We start from the raw sequence: 19,070 nt of genomic DNA on the forward strand, positions 1-19,070 counted from the left end.
GCAATGCAAAGGAGGAGGAGGAGGATTCTATTAAAATTAGAGGGGGGAGGAATTTGATGGCATGACTAGGGCAGGAGGAACTCTCACAATCTGTCCTGTGTTATTTAATCAGTATAGGTCAAAGATTTGATTATATGGTGTTCCCTGTTAGTGAGGTTTCAGCATATTGTCTTCTTTATACGTATAAGGTCACCTGCTTTATTGGAATCTCCAGTGCTGCCTGACCTCAGGGAAGGGGATGCCTGGAAAGAGCAGTGAGCTGTGAAAGGGGCTGGTGTGAGCATTTAAGCTAAGCATTAGTTGACATTTGCAGTTGTAAGACAACAAGAGCTTTGCCAAACCTGGCCTGAACATTGGCTGTGACTGGAGAATTGCACCTGGTCAAGTTACAGTGCAAAAATTTGTACAGTGCTACTGTTAAGCAGTTGAGCCTTGTGAGCTCTGTTTAGGGCTTGTGCTTATGAAGCAACTGGAATAACATGTTGGGTATGGTGGTAACTCCTCCTCTCTGGCACTTGAATTTAGCCTTGGATTTTATTCAGTTTTTTGACCAGGACCTCAGCTGTTTGCAGAGGGGCAAAGCAGGACTTGTGATAGCAGTTCTGAACACCCCTGGGCTCAGAGTTCCACCTGACCTTGGGGTTGTCCTTAGATCTGCACCAGGAGGTTTCTAATATACCTGAGGAGAAAGAAGACTTATATGCCCCACTTTTGTTTTTTATATCCCTCTCTGGTCTAAGTGGGTAATAGAATAAAGTGGGAATTGCCCTTGGGTAACCTCCAGGAAGCAGAATTCTCCTTTGTTGGCATAGCTTTATGAATGGATTTATAAATGCTACGTGAAGGCCACCCCTGCTGAAGGGGCCTGATTTCCCCACTGAGCTCATCCAAGGATGCATTTGCACTTGACTCCATTGGGAGCCTTCCCTGCTGCTCCTGTGGTCATCCCTGTCCCTCTTTGTCTCAGTTCTGAGGAGCACACCACGACCATACAGAAGAGTTTCCGTGAACTGTACGCTCTGGCATTTTCCTGTTCCAGTCATTCCAGGGATAATAAATAGCAATGGTAATAAATAAAAGCAGATGCTATAGACTGAAGCTTATGTATGACACATTTTCCAATGTACATACATTCTAGTACATGGAGTACTCTCTCTCTCTCAGCGTGTATGGTTCAGTTTCTTCTCTGATAGCTCTCCAGGGTACTCCTTCAGTGGCAGGAAACTGTGGTCCTTGGGCTCAGGAGGAAGGCAAAATAGCCTTCTGCAGATGTGGGTATGGGCAGATACATGTACAGGCTGCAAACAAGTGGTCTGAAAAAGAAGTTCATGCTGAAGGAGTCAGTCTTCCTTATCACAGTGTACCTGCCACTGCCTTCATGTTTATAAGAATTTTAAGTGAACAGAAATTTTCTTGGGTCAATATCAGTTAGAGGAGCATGTAAGAAGTTCAAGGGATTTTTAATCTTGTGAGATGAAGATCTCCCTAGTTGTAGCTGCAGGTTTTGTGTGCAAAGCTAGTTAATACCACCCTTGAATAACAGGTATAGTGTAATACAAGTGCCATACTGTCTTGTGTTTGACTGAGGTCCTCAGCTGAGGGGTGTGTGTGGGAATATGAACATGCTTTTAATGCTTCAGGGCTTGAACTAGTTCCATGTGGAGTCAGCTGGGATGTACCTATGGAGCAAAGCTCATATGTGCAGCTGCAGAACACTCTGGTCAGAGTTAAATGGCCTTCACTGCATGAAGCAGTGCACATACCTAGTCCATATCACCAAAATATGTGCATATATATCAGATTCAATTAGTTCACCACTCTTGACTTTCTCTTACTCGAGCTGCAGAAGAAAATGGTACTGGTTTGGACCACATGCCTCCTCTGTGGTCTCTTCAAACTTTGCCCATTATGTGATTCTGATTCTGCCTCACACCTACTGAAGTGGAAGGTTTTGTTTCAGATTAAGTGAAGAATATTCCATTAAGTGAAACCAATTTGGCTTGAACTAGTGAACTTGTTTTTAGGAAAAATCTCCAGTTTTATCAGCAGTCAGTCTTGAACTGTCAGTGTTCAGCATTAAAGCCTGCTAAGCCAAAACCAGAAATTCAATTAATTAAATAGATTTGGTCATCAATAACAAGAAGAGACTGACAAACAAAAAGAAATAAATGTCATGTTTTTAATGCTGATTTGAACAGCCTCACATGAAGACAAAGCACCAAACATTGAGTGTCTCTCAGCAAAGCCTAAGAGCACAGGCTGGCTGTCCAGACCCACCTCTTTTTCAGTATTCATCATTGAAGGGATACTCTGGATGGTCACGCCACCTGTGGAAAGGTCAGATTGAACAAGTGAGCTCCTTGGGTGAGGCAAGATATCAAATCACTGCAGTCATCCTGTGCCCAGCAAACCTCTTCTTTGCAATATATCTGTGGCCTTCATGGTAGGCTCTTCTAATTAAGCAGTTCTGCTCTGAATAATTGGCCCTGCAGAGTTGGAAGCAAGCCTGTGTATTTAAGGAGAGGACAGTGAAGGACCATTTTTCAGACTGCATATCTTGAGGAGAGATGGGGAAAATCAACAGAACTCTGGATGTCAACTGTTCTTACTATTTAACTCAGGTGAGTAGAAGTGTTTTAACAAAGGTGGATGGCTTCACCATGTGCACTGTGGAAGGGGAAGACATTGTTCAGATATCTAAAAAGACTCCTAGAAATAAGGGTTATGTGTGAAGAAGAGGTGGAGACACCAGGCTGTCCTACTTTGTCTACTTGTCTGGGTCTGGGGTGGTGCTTTCCCCAAGCAGCTGCCATATCTAAACTAAGTCTGGCTACATGTAGATACTCTGCCAGCATCTACCGTGGCAGAGAATTTACAAAAAAGCTTTAGGATGACCCAGTTCAGGGGAGAAAGGGATGGTCATGGGTGCATCCTAACAAAGACAGAGGTATTTCAGGCTTTGTTTTAGAAACTCAGGGAAGATGCACAATTCAGGATCACTATAAAAGGCAAGAAGAAAATTTCCAGGGTCAACTTCAGGTGAAAAAATAACACCGTGTTTGCCCATTATTGGCAGACTTAAGAGAGAGGTGGCTGTTTTCTGTTGTGGGTTTTCTTGTTTGTTAGAGAAGATGATGCTAAATCACAAGCCCTGGCTTGACAAACACTTTCCATTAGCTAAATGAAAAATTTCTGAAGAGCATTCTCAGGTGCACCATGGCAGCTGTCTGCCTTGCCTTACAGCACAGCACAACAAATACTGGCATTTATCCAGCTGTGAATCGTTCCAGTCTGGGAAGGACACATTTCACAATATTGAAGATAACTAACTGGAAGGCATCAAACATTTTGCATTGGTTGTGTCAAAACATTTCATTCCAATATTCAGCCAAGATCAAGTGTTTACACATTAACAGATTGAGTTGGTTGAAAAAAAAACGACCAAAAAACAAAACAAGCCACAACATTTTGGCTTGTTTGACTTCAGTATAATTTGATAATGTCTGAGTTGCCAGTGTCATTATCTCTACTTTTCATCTATTGAGCATGCTTTGCTAATCAGATCTCACATATTCAAAAGTCTGAGTCCTTTGAGTGAAAATGATTCACTTGAAGGAGTCAGTGCAGCTTGGTATAACTGGTAAGGAAAAACATCCATAGCAGAGAGTGGGAGAATAAGATAAATCAAGCAGATACATTAATGTAAAACTTGCCCTGCACAATGCTTCTAGATTTCTCCAAGAGGAGAAGAAACAATTTCAGATTAAGATTTCCTGAAGTACTCATGTTTTTATAAAACCTCCATTTTTTTTTTTCTCAGACTCTTTACTTGCTAATTCATTCCACTGATTGCATTATCCTGTTTGTATGGGCTTACTCATACCATCAGAACCACAGGTTTGCACACAGTACTCTTATGGTAGCTGATAAGGGGAAGAACCAGAGGAAAGCTGGATTTTTCCATTCCTGCTAGCATGTGCATCACAGCAGTCAAAGGTTTTCCAGGAAGTTGGCTAACCAAAAGTTTTTCTGTATCACGGTTTGACTTTTTCAGATACAGATTGCTTGGTGAAATAAGAAATGTGTTTAGGCTGGTAATTTGTCTGATGCAGTGTCAATTCCAGACATTTCAGTGTGGTAATGCAGAGGAGGCATATATATATATATATATATATATATATATATATATATATATATATTTAAATCTATATATCTGTTCCTTACATGGTAACATCACTTTTCCAATGAGGCTTTTTTCATAGCTGAGATCAGATTGTACTTAAACATTTTTCCCTAAACATGGAGCTCTTGTGAAAGCTAGAGCTGCCAGTGCCTGTCTTATGCATCCTATTTTCCTTATCCTTGGTGGCCTCCTGTGGCCAAATTCACTCTAATAAAGCAAAGCATTTAACTTATTAGTTTTTTAGATTGGTAGCTTATAAAGTTCCTCCCCTATGGGCATTTGCAGCCTTTAATTTTGCTTCTGGGAAAGGCTCTTGCATTTGCACCAAGGTTACATTTCGAGTATATAATCTTTAAAATTTAAATGATACTATAACTCAATTTTGCTATAGAAAACCAAGCTGTGTCAGATACCAAAACACACTTAAGAATCTCCTAGGCCATTTGCGAGAAGCCTTCTGGAACTAAGTACTGCTAATTGATGCAAGGCTATTTTAAGTTTTAAGAAACTAAAGCTTCAGAGCACCTGGCTGAGCTTAAATGTGAAAAATGAGCTCCATTATGATGCTTTTAACTTAGTGAATATTTTTGATCATATTTATGCAGCAGAGTAAGTGGTTTGTTTGTTTCTTTGCAACATTTGCCTGTATCTTTTGAGAAATGGTCAACATTTTAGAGTGCTATTGATGCTATTTGATGCTGTTATCAATGTTTTTCATTTCATGCTACAGTTTAGCAGGACACAGATAATCTAAGGTAAAAAGAGAAATGCGTGGACATTAATCTCTAGCATTTGGCTACTTATTGAGTGCCCTGAAAAGGGGAAAACAAAGTTTGGCCTTAAGCTGTAGATGCTTTTGAGCTGAAGGAAAAACAAACAGCCTCATCCTCTGGAGGAGGGGATGTTGGGTAGTTCTGAGCTTTCAGGTGGAGCAAAACTATATTGGGTGGTAAGCTTTAGGTGACAAGTGGCAAGAGATCAAGGCTTGTTAGTTCTCAGAAGAGATAATTAGGAAGTGGTCTGGCAGTCAAACAAGCTTCCCATTCTTCTGTTTTTCTTAGAAGGTACAACTCAATTTTATTTGAATTTCAGCTTCAATATCCACACTTCTGGACAGGGATGATGCTATGCCTTATCAGTGTCTGGGATCACCATTCCCACATAGCAGAAATAGTTTAAGGAAATGGAGTAGAGATGGAATAGCAAGATACACTCACTTTCTTCTAGGTGGACTTTGAGAACCTGAGCTGCAGGCAAATATTGTACACTTATTTTTGCAATAGGCCTGGCTGCATTAAAAGTCTCTTATGTTTAAGCCTTACCTTAGAGTAGGGTTGTTTATGCAAAAGTTAATATTAAAAGGAAGTGATTTTTTTTTTTTAATTCTCTGAAAGAACAGGAATGCTCTATGAGGATGTAGGATTTCTCCTGTACTTACATTAACAGTTCCACATAACGAACGTTTTTGTTCAGGGCTTCAATTTCTTTCATCTCTTTCTCAGTGAGGGAGAAATCAAAGATCTGATGGAGGAGATGTTAGGAATGAGTTAGCATTTCATTTCATAATCAGCCTTCATATCTTCCAGATTCTAGAAGTACAATCCCTCCTTCTCCCTGTATCTCTCCCACAAACCCATGCTTATTTACATTTGCAGGAGTCTCGAGGACATGAATAAGCCCAGTCACATTTGCCTACACCTTTTTTGCAAGAAGGGGAAGGTAGTCTGGCAATACTGAACCACCAGCTTTGAAAGCAATGTATTTCCAGGGAAAGTAGGGAGTGAGTACTGTGAGTACTGAGTGCTGCAAGGGATGCAGGAACAAAATCATCTTATTTTGGGGTGGTGGTCAAACCAAATGTTTCCTGCTGGTGTGGTTGTGACCCTTTCTGTCACACTTGATTGCAGCAACCCTTCCCTAGCACAACTGTCCTATACCTGAAGACAGGGCAGAACAATCAGTCATTCCTGAGCTCCTGCAGCCTTGGGCTGCTGACCTACTGAGTTATCTCCTCTCACTTGTGCTGCTCACTGCAGCAGCAGGTGCTGTGGGACACACCACCAGCTGGAGCTTTAGCTGCTCCAGAGGGTTAAAAGACACCAACATTTCCTCTATGTATTGCTCTATTATTTTCATATCTTGTTGCCATTTAGTGGTGGGGAAAAAAAGCACCAAATGTGGTAAAATTTACCATTGGTCAGGTCTTATATATGTCTACAGAAAAAATGGTGGAATTACCTTCTGTAGGGGCTAAGCCAATGTAAGTGGATTTGTCCATGTACTACAGGGGTATGAATTTACCTGGAAGTTCTCTCTGATGCGTTGTGGATTGAAACTTTTTGGGATCACCACCACCCCTCGCTGGACGTTGAAGCGCAAAGCAATCTGTGCCGCAGTCTTGTTGTACTTCTTGCCAATGGCGTTCAGCACAGGATCCTTCAGTAAAGGAGGGGAGGACACATTTACCCTGGGAAAAAAGTGAGAAGAAAAAAAAAAAAAAAACCTCCTCATCTTTAATGTCAAAACATAGGGGCATCTACTTGTTTGTGGACAGAACACTGCACCTTTTGACAAGTAGGGTGAAAGACAGGAGAAAAGCTTTGGCTTTTAGGTTGGTGAGTTGTCAAAGGCAACTTCCTATGTGATGTCCTAACATTGACTTAGTTTCTTCTTCCTCACCTAAGCTTCACAAGTTCCCCATTCCAAACACTTGCCTTCTGTTAGAGGAGACCTAAGGCAACCTCCTATGCAGACGCCTGGCATTCTTTGATGACAGCATGCAGCAGGAGTGTTGAAAGTTTACACTCACAACAGTAATATTTAGACACTGAAGTTCAAAGCCACTTTAAAAAATGGGGGCAGAAATATTTTGCACAGAGACTCAGCAGTGGAGAAGTATGTTTCCCTGGATATTGTCCTAGTGTCAGAAAGTAATGGGGACTTACCATGATTCATCCCTTGAGGTTCCCAATGGGCTGTACCCAACAATAACGATGTCATGTTGTCTGCAAAATTCTAGGAGTTTGGGTTGGGTGAAGTAGGGATGGCATTCTACCTACAGGAGTAACACAGAAAGAATGATTAATTAACAGGACAGACACAGAAGCAGAAGAAATCACAATACTTGTGAGAGCTATAGACCAGATGATGCTTTCAGGAAAGGATAGATGTAAATTAGGGAAAAGGGAACTTCATCTGTGTTTATTATTCTAATTGTACATTGCTGGGTGATTTTTTTTTTTTTTTTTTTTTTTGGTTTTTTTGTTTTTGGTTTTGGTTTTTTTTTTTTTTTTTTTTGTGAACAGCAGATCAACATCTGCAACTATAATTTGGCTGCAAGGAACTTTTATTGGCCTGCTGTGGAAAGGTGGCAATAAGTGGAGATTATGGAGGTAAGGCAAACTCACTAGACAAGTAGACTGAGAAGGGAACCCATCTCATGTGGGTCTGCACTCCATTTCTCTGCCTCTTGCATTCAGGATGACTTATCTGATGTTTTTAGGGAAGTATTGGCATAAGCTGTCCCAGCTAGAAAGGTGAGGGGAGGGGGTATACAGAAGGAGAGATTATGACCTTGTTGTGGGCTCTGCCCTCCCACATTGCAAACACTGTTCCCTCACAGGCATGGATTTTCTGGCTGTGATCTCAGACTGGGAAATGGATGTCTAAAAGGTGACAGAGCAACCACTGTTTGCAGTGGTTGCTATCTGGCAAGTCTGAAGCTATCTGGTACATCTGTGCTTGCTGGCCAGATGCCCTACACTGGGCTTAATCTTTTGCCTGGTTTTCCTCGACCCCAGGAAGCATCAGCAATGCTCGGCGCAGTCTTAGGGGCACGCCAGAATCAGCAATTGCATTTTGCACCCGCTGGGCATTTTAATACCAGGGAAGGGTGCTGGAATTCCCTATTCTCGCTGCCAGCCTTTCCCTTCAGGCCAACTACAGAAATGGAAGCTGTGGCCAGCCTCCTTCCCTGCCTCGTGGCCATTCTAGCCCTCCAAGCCAAGTGCTGGGAGTGGGAAGTTGGTCCCTGTTGGTCCCTGGCCTCTTTTCTATTACTGCTAATGTGGATATTTGTTTGTGCCAGATGAGCTTGTGTCAGAAGGGCTTCCCAGAGATTTCTAGGAAATGCAGTGACCTGCCAAATGCCAGAGCCAAAGGTACTGGGCACTCAGATGGGTCGCTGCCACTTGTCACCTTCTCAGAGCCCCGCTGCTGTAATTTAACTCGGATGTGCCTGTCATCCTCACCGAATTGCTCAGCTCGGGCCAGGGTGACAGGGCCTCCTTTAACTGAGTGTTTTCTCTATCTCTTACACAGGTCTTTTAGGAAATGTACAAGAGAGCAAGTACAGGAAATTCAGGAGTTGCTTCTAGTGGCTTTCACATTTGAGAAGCCTGAAGTGACTCAGGATCTGCAGGGTTGGGCTGGTGTCAACTAAGGTAGGCATGGCTTCATTGAGGACCAGTTACCTCTGAAGGGCTTTCTTGGGAATTTTTTGGACTAGAAGTAAGGTACATGGCAGAGATCTAAGATCTGCTTTGGCTCAGCATTCAATCTTGTTATGGAGCTTTGGCACAGAGTCATCTGTTTTATAGTCCTGGAGCAGAAACTGAGGAAAGTGATTGCTCCAGAGCCTTCAAATATTGATCTTTAGCCTAGATAGGAAGAGTAATATTTTCAAGCTAGAAATGGAAGTATGGAGGGCAGCATCTGTGGCAAAGTACACATCACCTTTCTGTACATGGTGGTTTAGGCTGTGTGTTTGCATTCCCCAAAGGGCAGTGGCACCGTGGCAGGCACTGCCCTTGGCTTGCAGTCATACCTGGTTGCTGACAGGTTTGTGCTTAAGTCCTGGCTTGTTCATGATCATCTCCAGTTGCCTGCGGTTGAAATTGGATACTCCAATAGACTTTGCCAAGCCTGCATCTTTACATGCCTCCAGAGCCTGCAAAGAAAGCAAAGGCAAGAGGAGTCCCACATGTTGGCTTGATTTCTTGGAGCATGCATTTTAGAGAGAGGTGGAGGATAGACCATTATTGAGACCCTTGGCTGCAGCAGAACTAACAGCTCTGCTAGCATGAGGGCTAGTGTGGTCCAGACAAACTAAACTGTATTCCTGTGTCGACCTGCTTTCCAGACCAACCCCTAATGGTTTTTACCTCCTGTGAGGGTAGAATTTGTCTGGAGAGCAGAAAGATTTAACCTGAGATATAGATATTTAAGTGCCAGGCAACCTGGTTTAAAGAGTTTTGCTTATTTTATGCTGCTTTAGCAGTGCCTTAAAGCTGGAGAAAGAAAAGTGAACAAAACAGATTGCTTTCCTGATAAGTCAATTCACTCTTTTTGATTGTAAGACAGTTTTTCATATGAAGTCTTTATTTAGTGAAATCCCCTCAATATCTGGCAAGGCACATCACAAAACCTGCACAGAAAACTTCAGTACTGTATTAAGCAGAAAAAAAAGGATGGGAGAGAGGCATTCTTTTGTTTTCCACTTTAGGCAAATCCTACTAGCTGAGAAACTCTTATGAATACTGGATATGAATATGTTCCCTGGACTTTGTTATCTTCATCTGCTGGGTTGTTAAGGGGAAAGGGGGTCCTTTCCTATAGTGTTCCCCTTTGCTGCCCAAAACACAAATAATTCAGTGACTGTTTGAGGCAGAGCAGACCCCACCATGGAGCTGGATGCCCTTCCAGGCTTTGTTATTCTTTCTGTCTCACAGGAGCTGAAAGCAGGGAGGTAAGAGGCACTGTGTGTTTGATGACCTCTAGTTGGCCTCATATGCCTTCTATCACTCAGTGACAAGCCAGCAAATACAGTCATCTGGATTAATTTTTGTCTGCTAGCACCACACTGAGAGAGTGAAATTATCTGAATTGAGACAAGCCATTTTAATTTAGATTAATGTTGCTATTTGCAGGCACTTCCCACCACCTATTTTTCTCTTGATTATTAGCTGAAGAGAGTGGCCTGCTATAGAATAACCTTTACATTAAATACCAGCTCAAAGATAAAAATATAGCAGTGCTGGGAGAGCTATTGCTTTCAACATGTGAGCAACCATTCTGTGAAAAAAGGGGAATGAGCTGCATCAGCCAAATTCAAATGTAACATAAACAGCTAACGTGGAATTCCCCCATCCCCCTGAGACCCAGCCTGGATGGCTCAGCTGCCAAGGGAAAGTTCAGGACCCTCTCTGGCTCTCTCCCCATTCAAAACTTCACTCAGAATTTCACCATTCTTCATCTTTATCTGTTGTACCTCGAGTAGAGCTAAACTGGGACATGACTATCCAGATCTGGACAGTTGAAGCTGAAGTGGAGCATGTAGTAGCACCTCTTATCTCTTGGTGTGAACTGGATGTAATTAGTGATGCTATTTCATCAGGCCTGGTGCAGGAGATCTGAGCAGCTCTGGCCATGAACCAAAGAGGTTTTGAGAGGCAGAAATGTGAGCAGGTTGCTAGTCTCACTTTCTGCCTCACCCAAGATCCTGAAGCCAAGTGACATGAGTCTTAATGAGACTTCTGCCTAAAGGACTAGAGCACATCACAAACAAATGTAGGGTGCAATCTTTCAGGCAAATGCTACTTCCCTCCAAGTTTTCTTACCAGAAAAATCTTGTGTTCCCATCTGATAAGTAAATTTAGAAGTGAGTGAACTTGTTCTAATAGCAAGTGATGGCAAGGTCTTGGGCTTTGTTTTTCAGAGGTTATGAGTGGAAAGGTGTTGCCTTTTTGTTTTGTTTGTTTTTGGTTTTATTAATACGGTTTTTTTGGTTGATTGTTTGGGGGTTTTTTATGGTGAGCTTTAGGGCAAAATGTGTTTTTTTCCTGCAAATGGAAAGATTTTTTTTTTTTTTCAAGATGACCTAGTCTCTTTTGAGGGCTCCAACTTTCTTGTTCCCTGAAGATCAGATAAAGGGAAAGGATTGGTAAAAACCTAATGATAAAAGCTTCAAGTAGTGAGTGTAGAGTGCACTCTCTTAAAGAGGGAATGTGGACATCTGATGTTTCAACAATGTTTTGTTATTAAAATAATTAAATGACAACAAAAAGAAACAAGCTTAAGGATAGAAGTAAAATTTATCCATGGAGCTTGTAGAATTATATCCATTTACCTTGGCAATTTGCTTCAGTTATGTTTATTAAAACCACAAGTAAAAATGAGAATGAATATCTGTGGGTTTAAAGCATATATGGATGGATGTTGTGTTTACTTACCTCCCAAGTGGCACATAAGTCTGTCTCATGATAGATAAATTTTCCATTTTCATCTTTTGGGTAGAGTGCATCTCCAGGCTGAAAAGTAAAACCATAGTGCTGTGCTTAAAAGAAAAAATTGGCCCTCCTTAGACCAAAAATTTTTTCACAGACTCTAGTAAACAACAAAAAAAAAGAATCGTTTTTGAAACATCCTAAGTTCAGCAGGTTGTTTATACTGGGCTTACCACATCCTCATCTGCTAGATAGTCCTTGGATACACTCCTGAGCTGTCACATGTGAGTGCACCCAGGAGTTCCTCAATGGCCTTGTTTTTCAGTAAACTTTTGACCTTTTTGTTACGGCATCCAAAAGTTTACTTCCAAAGGGCTGGGTTAGAGTACCAGCCTATATTCTCTTCTTCTCTCTTCATTTTAGCCCTTCCCTTGCCTCCTGCTTGTGTCCTAGGCACTTGGGAGCTGGACAAAGCTGGTACAGCTGGAGGGTCCAAGAGCTACTAGCAGTAAAGAGCTATGGGCATAGCTAACCTCTTAAGTGTGTTAGCCACATTTCTTTGGGCACTAGAAACTCTTTCTTCCAATCTCTATACTCTGTAGGCTTCAGAGATGATTTATGAGCTGTTATCTCACAAGCACAGCTTTCTCTTATTTACTGGTCATTTCACTGCTGTTGCAGGCAATGCATTAACACCTCTCTCCCTTGAGCCTGATCAGAATTTCACTTTTGTGTTTTGCTGCGGTTTGGTTTTTCTTTTTTTGAGCAAAAGCCCTTCAGTGATGTTTGACATTTAATCTGACTTCAAACTGCTACATTTCAAAGGCCTGGGTACAAGATGTTGACGTGGTAACTCCTTGAGAACGTGCAGCTGTGACTAATATGATCAGTAACTATCACCTCCCAATTCAGTCGAGTTCAAATCCAAGGCATTTAATGGGAAAAGTGAGCCTAAGGAAAACACAGCCTCAGATTTCAGAGGGCCAAGGTCTCAGTTACAGGCATAAGCCTCTCTCCTCCAAATGTGCTGATTTTCCTCAGAGAATTCCACAAAGACAACTTGTTGCTTTTGTTGCGCTGTCTTGCTGGAAAAAATATCTTGACTAGAAGGAGGTAGGTGGCTGCTGGGTACATTTTTTTTCTATTAGAAGGCAAAGTGTTTGCCATCATAACGTGAGGTGGAAAAGCTTTATTTGCAAAACCATCCCCATGGTATTTTGGAACAAGCCATTCATCCCATGATGCCCCAGCACACTTTCAAAGGACTGCAAGTTCAACATATTAAACAGTTGGACCTGTTTAATTTTAGTAAATGAATCTGAATTCAGGACCTTTTTACTCTGTCCCATTTCCAATTCACTAACTTCTAGTCAACTTTTTTTTTTTAATAGTAGTCAAAAGGCAGCAATTATATCAGCTAATTTACCATCCTCCCATTTTCCTCCGTTATTTGTGTTTTAAAAATGAACTCAGTCAGGATGAATGGTGCTTGAAGATGAACTTTCCTTGACTAAGATGTGGTGTGAACTACTGTGGATTTCTACAGTGATCAATTAATTCTTCCTCCTACCTGCAGAGAACTCTGCAAAGTGTTGGAGTGCAGTTGTCTCTGCTCAATAGTCTCCGGACAAAACTTTCTCTGTTTAAAACTTTTTAATAACTCTAAAACTTTCTCTACCAAGCTATCTTTTTATGAAAGGGAATTTCTGAATGGAAGAACTGCCTGCAGATGGATAAAGTGCTGAGAGAAAGGCAGTGTTTTGGTGGTGACAGCGTGATGGTTATGGAACAGGTCTTTCAAAAGTTGGTCATGCATTTTAGCCCTGGGTTCTCATGAACTACACCATACCAGTCATCCTAGAAATGCTGGTGTCTTCTCTTGCAGTTCTCTTGGAGATAGCCTTGTGTTTTACACTGGATGAAAGGTGGCTTGTTACCATACTGCTGCATGAGCACTGAAATTAATGTGGCAGTCACTGCAGGATCACATGTTGTCATGTCATGTCTGAAGTTGGAGGCACTCCAAAAGATACCAGACAGCTCATTTGCCAGGTTAAAACCCTGCAGCTGTTAACCACTGAGAGGAAAGGTCCCGCTCCCATTATAATAATTTTCTCACCAACACACATACAGAAAGACAAGTCTGCACATCCCCTTGCTTTCATAAAATGGTCTTTGACAAGCAGGCTTTCTCAAGAAAGCAATTTTAACAACCTGTGAATGCCTGCCCTATAAATAGAAGGGCAACAGGAAGTCAAATAGTGATGGAAATGGTCTGTTTTGTGTTATTCTTTTACAATTACAGGATACTTAGATGAGACTTGCTCAGAGTAACACTAAAATGTCTGCTTTCTTGTCAGATGACAGAATCACTTGGCTGGGATGGATTTGTAGATCATTTAGTGCACAAGTTGATGCTTACTTGATGAATCAGTCATCTGAGAAAGGTCACCTAAAAATCCTGCTGGGTTTTCACCCCTAAAATACCTGCTGGCTATGAACTCCCCAGGCAGAGGAAGGACACATGGTGGCCTGGAGATCTGTTTCGGCTGGCTTCTGCCTTGCTAGGGTGGAGAAGCTGAGCAACACTGCTGGGGGCTAAAGGCAGGAAGGATAGAAGTCCTGAATGGGGAATCTATGTGAGGAAAAAACACAGGAAGGTGTAGGCTCATGTTGGTAGGTCAGGGAATAATTTCACCCCATGTGGTGGCCATTCTTGAGCTGTTGAAAAGCAGTGGGACTTTGCTGAGTGGTGCTTTTTGAAAGCATAGTCCTCTTACCCTGCCTGAAAGCCCTGTGACAAATTGCTGGCTGGGAACTGCAGGGGGAAGTTTCTTACTGTTTTCAGGTGGTAGTGTAAGTGTCTTAAGTACATCACTGCTTCCAACCAGAGATTGCTTTTGCTAGACTTCTGGGGAGGAAAACACATTTGCAAATTAGGGGGGAGTAGGAGTTTCTTAGAGTTACACCTGTGTGCTCCTCATCAAAGGCAAGCATCACAGGCAGGATGGGTGTAATTGTGAGAGAGGGAGCAAAGAAAGGAAAACCTGTCACCACTGCAAAGAATGGGGTTTTTTCATTTTGTATTTGATATAGAAAAGTGTATATTTTTCAGGAAGAAAGTGAGTTATTTTTTCTCTCCTCTCATGAGAAACATAAATGAATGTCTAGGTCTGCTACTCCTTTAACTACTCAAGATTGTTGATACAAGCCTCAGGGAGTCAGATGTACATTACTTTAAAGCCAGCTGTCTATATCTTTATATTGTGAGACAATGACCTTCACTATGTGGGAGAATGAACTACTAAAGAATACAAACATAAGAAAAAGGAAACAGGAAATTGCTAGTGGTGGGAAATTTTCAAAAATGTACCCAAAAGGATTCCATACGTGTGACTGTATAAATAAAATTTTAATATCAGAGTCTGGTTACTCCTATACAGGTCTTAATAGGATATGGCCTCCTCAGGGGAAAAAAAGGCCTGCAAGTGTAATGTGATAGCCTCATTGGTAATTTGCTTCCTATCTGATAGTTCTGGTAATTTGGAGTCAGCAGCAAAATATGATTTTAATAATCAGAGGTCTACCTTTCTTGCAAAAAGAGGCCAGTTTTAGAGCTCAAACCTTGTTCAGAAACAATTAACCAACTAATTGTCTGACTCTATTCTCTCTTAGAAGAAAGATTTAATTAGTTCAAAACCACTTAAATGTTTTGAATATAATTTATTTCATTTGCCATTATATCATGTACTTGTAGAGGGAAATTGTAAAGCAAGGTACAAAAAGCTGTGAAAGCAGAAAGTTTGTGGACTTGCAAGAGGGAGGGATGCAACTGAGGTGTGAGCTCCCTGCATTCAAAGGTTTTGCCTACAAGTTGCCCAGAGCCAGCTGTATGAGGGAATATCAGAGTTGAACATTTTAGAATGAGACATGGACAATGCTTGGCACCAGTTGGGATCTAGTGAAGCTGAGTGCTGCAGTTACAGAGATTAAAATCATAACCACAGTTTGCCCAGCAGCTTCAATTTGGGACAGAGTAAGGAAACCAAACTTGGTGACTTTTTTTAACCTTTCCCTCTCCCCCTCTGAACTTTCCCCTGGCCTGTTGCTGCTTTGTAGGACCTCTTTCCTCCAGTGACTCTGCTCATGGCTTAGAGGGGATTCAGATACATGTACTGCTCAGCTGGGGTAATTTTTCAGAGTAGGATCAAATGCAGTTGGGAGACCTGTCCTTCCAGCAGAAAGACTCCAAGCAACATCTCTCCTGGCCTGTTCCCACACCACCTATAAGCCTCTCTTTGGGTGGGTAGTGCACAGGAATACATGGATAAGCTATACATCAAAATACATATGTTGTCTGCCCAAAATGCTATTGACAGCATAGGCTGGAAGCTGCAAGGAATATGCTAGATGGAGACCTTTGTTCAATCTATGTTCATACACTTTTTCTAAGCAGTTTTTCTTTTTACCTTGAAAGCCATTGGCAGCTCAATGATGTAGAGGTCAACATAGTCCAGCTGCAGGATCTTCAGGGTTTTCTCCAGGGTGGGACGCACCAGCTCTGGGGGGTGGCAGGTATTCCACAGCTGGGGAGGCAAGTACAGGCTTATTTTGGGGTGCCAGGAGGAACAGTGAACCAGCTGAAGCCCCCCATCACACAGTCCCTCCCTCTTGTTCTTCTGACAGAGCCCATTATACAGAGTGAAAAGACATTGTGGTCTCCATGCCTGCAAGGCAGAGGTGAGGGTCTTACCTTGCCTTCTGGCAGAGCCAGGTGCAGAGGTTAAAAAGGAATTCTTTCCCACGACTAATGAAGTGTTGTCCCAGTAAAGCCCTTACGTATATTTTTATTACAACACAGGTTCTTCTGAGCTGGTTATATTGCTCAATGAACATAGGCAGATTCCTTTTGTTTTCCAAGCATATGCTTTCACTGAAAAACTTTGTTCCCACAAGGAATCTGTGGTCAGTTTTATGCTTGAAGGCAGAAGCTTGGATCATGTGAGTCAGATACTGAACATCCAAGCACCCAGCAGTAAGAGAATCTTCTGGTTTTCTCCTGTGTTTGTGGAGCCTCAGAGACTGTCTGACCTAGGGAAGTTATCTCTTATTCCCCCATCTGGAAGATGTGTCTGTGTTTAGTCACTGTAATGCAGGTGTGAGTAGTTAAAGCACAGTTTCTGTATCTCTTTAATGCAAACTGCTTCCTTTCAGGGTTATGCCCCGAGGTTGCTATGGAGTGTGCTTAGCTGGTGAGTGTTCAGCACTATCTCCCACTGAATTCTGCTGATGAAAGTCTCTTACAAGAATGAAAGCATAGCATGGTAATTAGTAACCAGGAGCTCTTTGTAAACTGATTGGGTTTTGTCAATTTTAACTGCAGCAGAATTAACACACAATAGAAGGTTTAAAGTGCCATTTGAACACACACAGTAAGTCGGGCTATTTTCTTTCCTTGTTTTTTTTCAACTTACAAAACTAACTGTGTGGAGTCACGTTGAGGTTTTTGTGTTCTAACTTGTGTTGGCTAAAAAAACCTGCAGTTTGCTGGTATGGTCATTGTCTAGTCAGTTCTGCCACGAAAGCTGATAGCCACTGCATGCCAAGGTATAGAATAGACACAAAACTTGAATTGTGATTTGTGGGAGAAGATGTTGATTGTAGGTGTTAAAGGGCATAGCCTGTGTAAGTTTTAAGTTATTTTAGGTGTTTGTTTTGTTTTTAAACTATGTAATAGATGGGTAAACAATCTGCTCAGTTCTGCCCACAGAAGCAAGGACATGTTAAGTTGTGACTGAGAGCAGGACATCTGCCCTAATGTGACAAGCCAAAACACCTGGAAATTCCTACTAGGCCTTTCTCAACTGTATGCTGAGAGATGTGAAGAGTTCATGATCAGCAGACAGTGGTAAGAGGCTAAGGTGTACTACAGAAAGGGGACCAGGGTCCTGTTCTCAAGGGTTTAAGGTTGTTCCATTGAATTTACTGAAAACCTTTGGTTTATGTGTTTTTTAATAATTTTGCATGCAAAATGAGCTTAATTTGTATTTAAGTAAGGAAATTACTTTGTAGACCTTTCATGCCCAGTTTGTTACTGTGTTTTAGAAATTTGGTAACCTGAGATATATTGCCTAGAAGTAGTTTTTGTGAGTGTCCTTTCTAGCCCAGCATTTGCCAGTGAATGTACTTCCCTCTAAAGACTGCAGAGGTTCTGAAGAACCAGCCTTTAAAACCAGCAAACATTTGTGCTGTGTCAATACATCAATGCCATGGAAACTTGAGAGTTTCATAACTGTTTTCATGATTTGTACAAGTTATTGTATTATCTACCTAAGTAGAACCCATGTTTGAACAGTCAAAGCTGCCAGCTGGCTTTGGCATTTTAGGACACCACATTTCCTGGAAATGTTACTTCTAGTTTAATGAAAGAAATATCCTGGGATGAAAGAGGAGACCAAAAAGGTCTTGCTGTATAAGCCAAGTGAGATGTTGGCAGTTGATATAAAACCTCTAAAATTTCTGGATGCTGAGCTGCTGTGCCTGATCAGGCAGCCAGCAGCCAGAGCCAAGTGCAAGTGCTGATGATTTCAACTGGCAGAGGCAGCGCGATCACACCGGGTCACTGCTCCAGTAACGCTGCCACTCAGCAGGGCTGCTCCCGTCAGTCCCTGCTGGTGGATCAGCCTTCCAGCTGCAGCATCCTTGCTTAAGGAAACATCTGCACCAGGGGCTTGGGTCTGAAGGCTCTTGGCAATTCCCAGTTCTTCTGATGTCAGTAAGGCAGAATTCTGTAGTGCCTGAAGTATCTATTGGGTTGAGATTTGCCTGTAGCTCATAAGATACCTAAGTTTGTGAGGTACATTGAACTAAAGATACATAAGGCAAGGGAGATCCACTCCCACTCCTTCTGGGAAGTTCAGAGCTGCTGTGAGAGCTTTGAGTGAAACCTGTAAAAATCCTGTAGACTGCGATGGATTGAATTAGTTACAGAGTATTTTCTGTTTCTGCCTTTGAACTCTTTTCAAGATTGTAGAAATGTTACAATGGACTATCACCCCAAGCAGCTGACATTTTGTCAAGCACAAACAGGACACAACTGTGAGAGAAATCCATGTATGTGTCATCTCACAGACACACAGCAGGCTGGGAGCACAGGCATTGGCTGCTGTGGTACTGCATGCTGCAGCCCTGTGGCTTGCAGGACCTGCTGTTTTCCAAATGACTCAGTGATTATTGACTAGGAAAATCATCTGGTGATCAGATCAGACAACTGAATACGGAAAGGCTTAATAAATAAAGGAAGCTTGGAAATTTTACCAGGAGACGTGCTCTCATAGAGTCTAAAGGTTAATATGGGCAAATAAACTGCAGGGGAAGCAGTTGAGAAAGTTAAAATATTCAAAATTGTTAGGACATCTGGTTCTAACCTTTTGGCACAACTTGGTGGTTTTGATTTGTAATTTTACTGATAATTCGCAGTAATGAAACTATAAAACTGTTGAAACCAAATATTTTCTCTGATCCAAATCAACATATTTGGCATATGAGAGACTGAGAAATTCCCCTGATAAAGGCAGAGAATTTGAGAATGTGAGGCTTTTCTCAGAATGGCAAGGTTGTTATCAGTAAAACCAAGCAGGAAACTTGGAAAAGAGGTGCATATT

At 41.8% G+C, this 19,070-nt stretch overlaps 1 protein-coding gene across 1 annotated transcript in view; it reads right to left on the reverse strand.

Annotated features, from left to right (window-relative positions):
• Nucleotides 1–2,165: 2,165 nt before the first annotated feature.
• Nucleotides 2,166–19,070, reverse strand: part of AKR1D1 (aldo-keto reductase family 1 member D1) — a 34,499-nt gene continuing 17,594 nt past the window's right edge. The window contains exons 3-9 of the mRNA XM_056508456.1: nucleotides 15,876–15,992; nucleotides 11,413–11,490; nucleotides 9,009–9,131; nucleotides 7,129–7,238; nucleotides 6,485–6,650; nucleotides 5,622–5,704; nucleotides 2,166–2,327 (exon numbers count right to left, since the gene is read on the reverse strand). Of these exons, the coding sequence (XP_056364431.1) occupies nucleotides 2,285–2,327; nucleotides 5,622–5,704; nucleotides 6,485–6,650; nucleotides 7,129–7,238; nucleotides 9,009–9,131; nucleotides 11,413–11,490; nucleotides 15,876–15,992 (720 nt within the window). The 3' untranslated portion in view covers nucleotides 2,166–2,284. The remainder of the gene's footprint in view (nucleotides 2,328–5,621; nucleotides 5,705–6,484; nucleotides 6,651–7,128; nucleotides 7,239–9,008; nucleotides 9,132–11,412; nucleotides 11,491–15,875; nucleotides 15,993–19,070) is intronic.

This window comes from Oenanthe melanoleuca, chromosome 1A (assembly GCF_029582105.1).
Source record: "Oenanthe melanoleuca isolate GR-GAL-2019-014 chromosome 1A, OMel1.0, whole genome shotgun sequence".
Lineage (NCBI taxonomy): Eukaryota > Metazoa > Chordata > Aves > Passeriformes > Muscicapidae > Oenanthe > Oenanthe melanoleuca.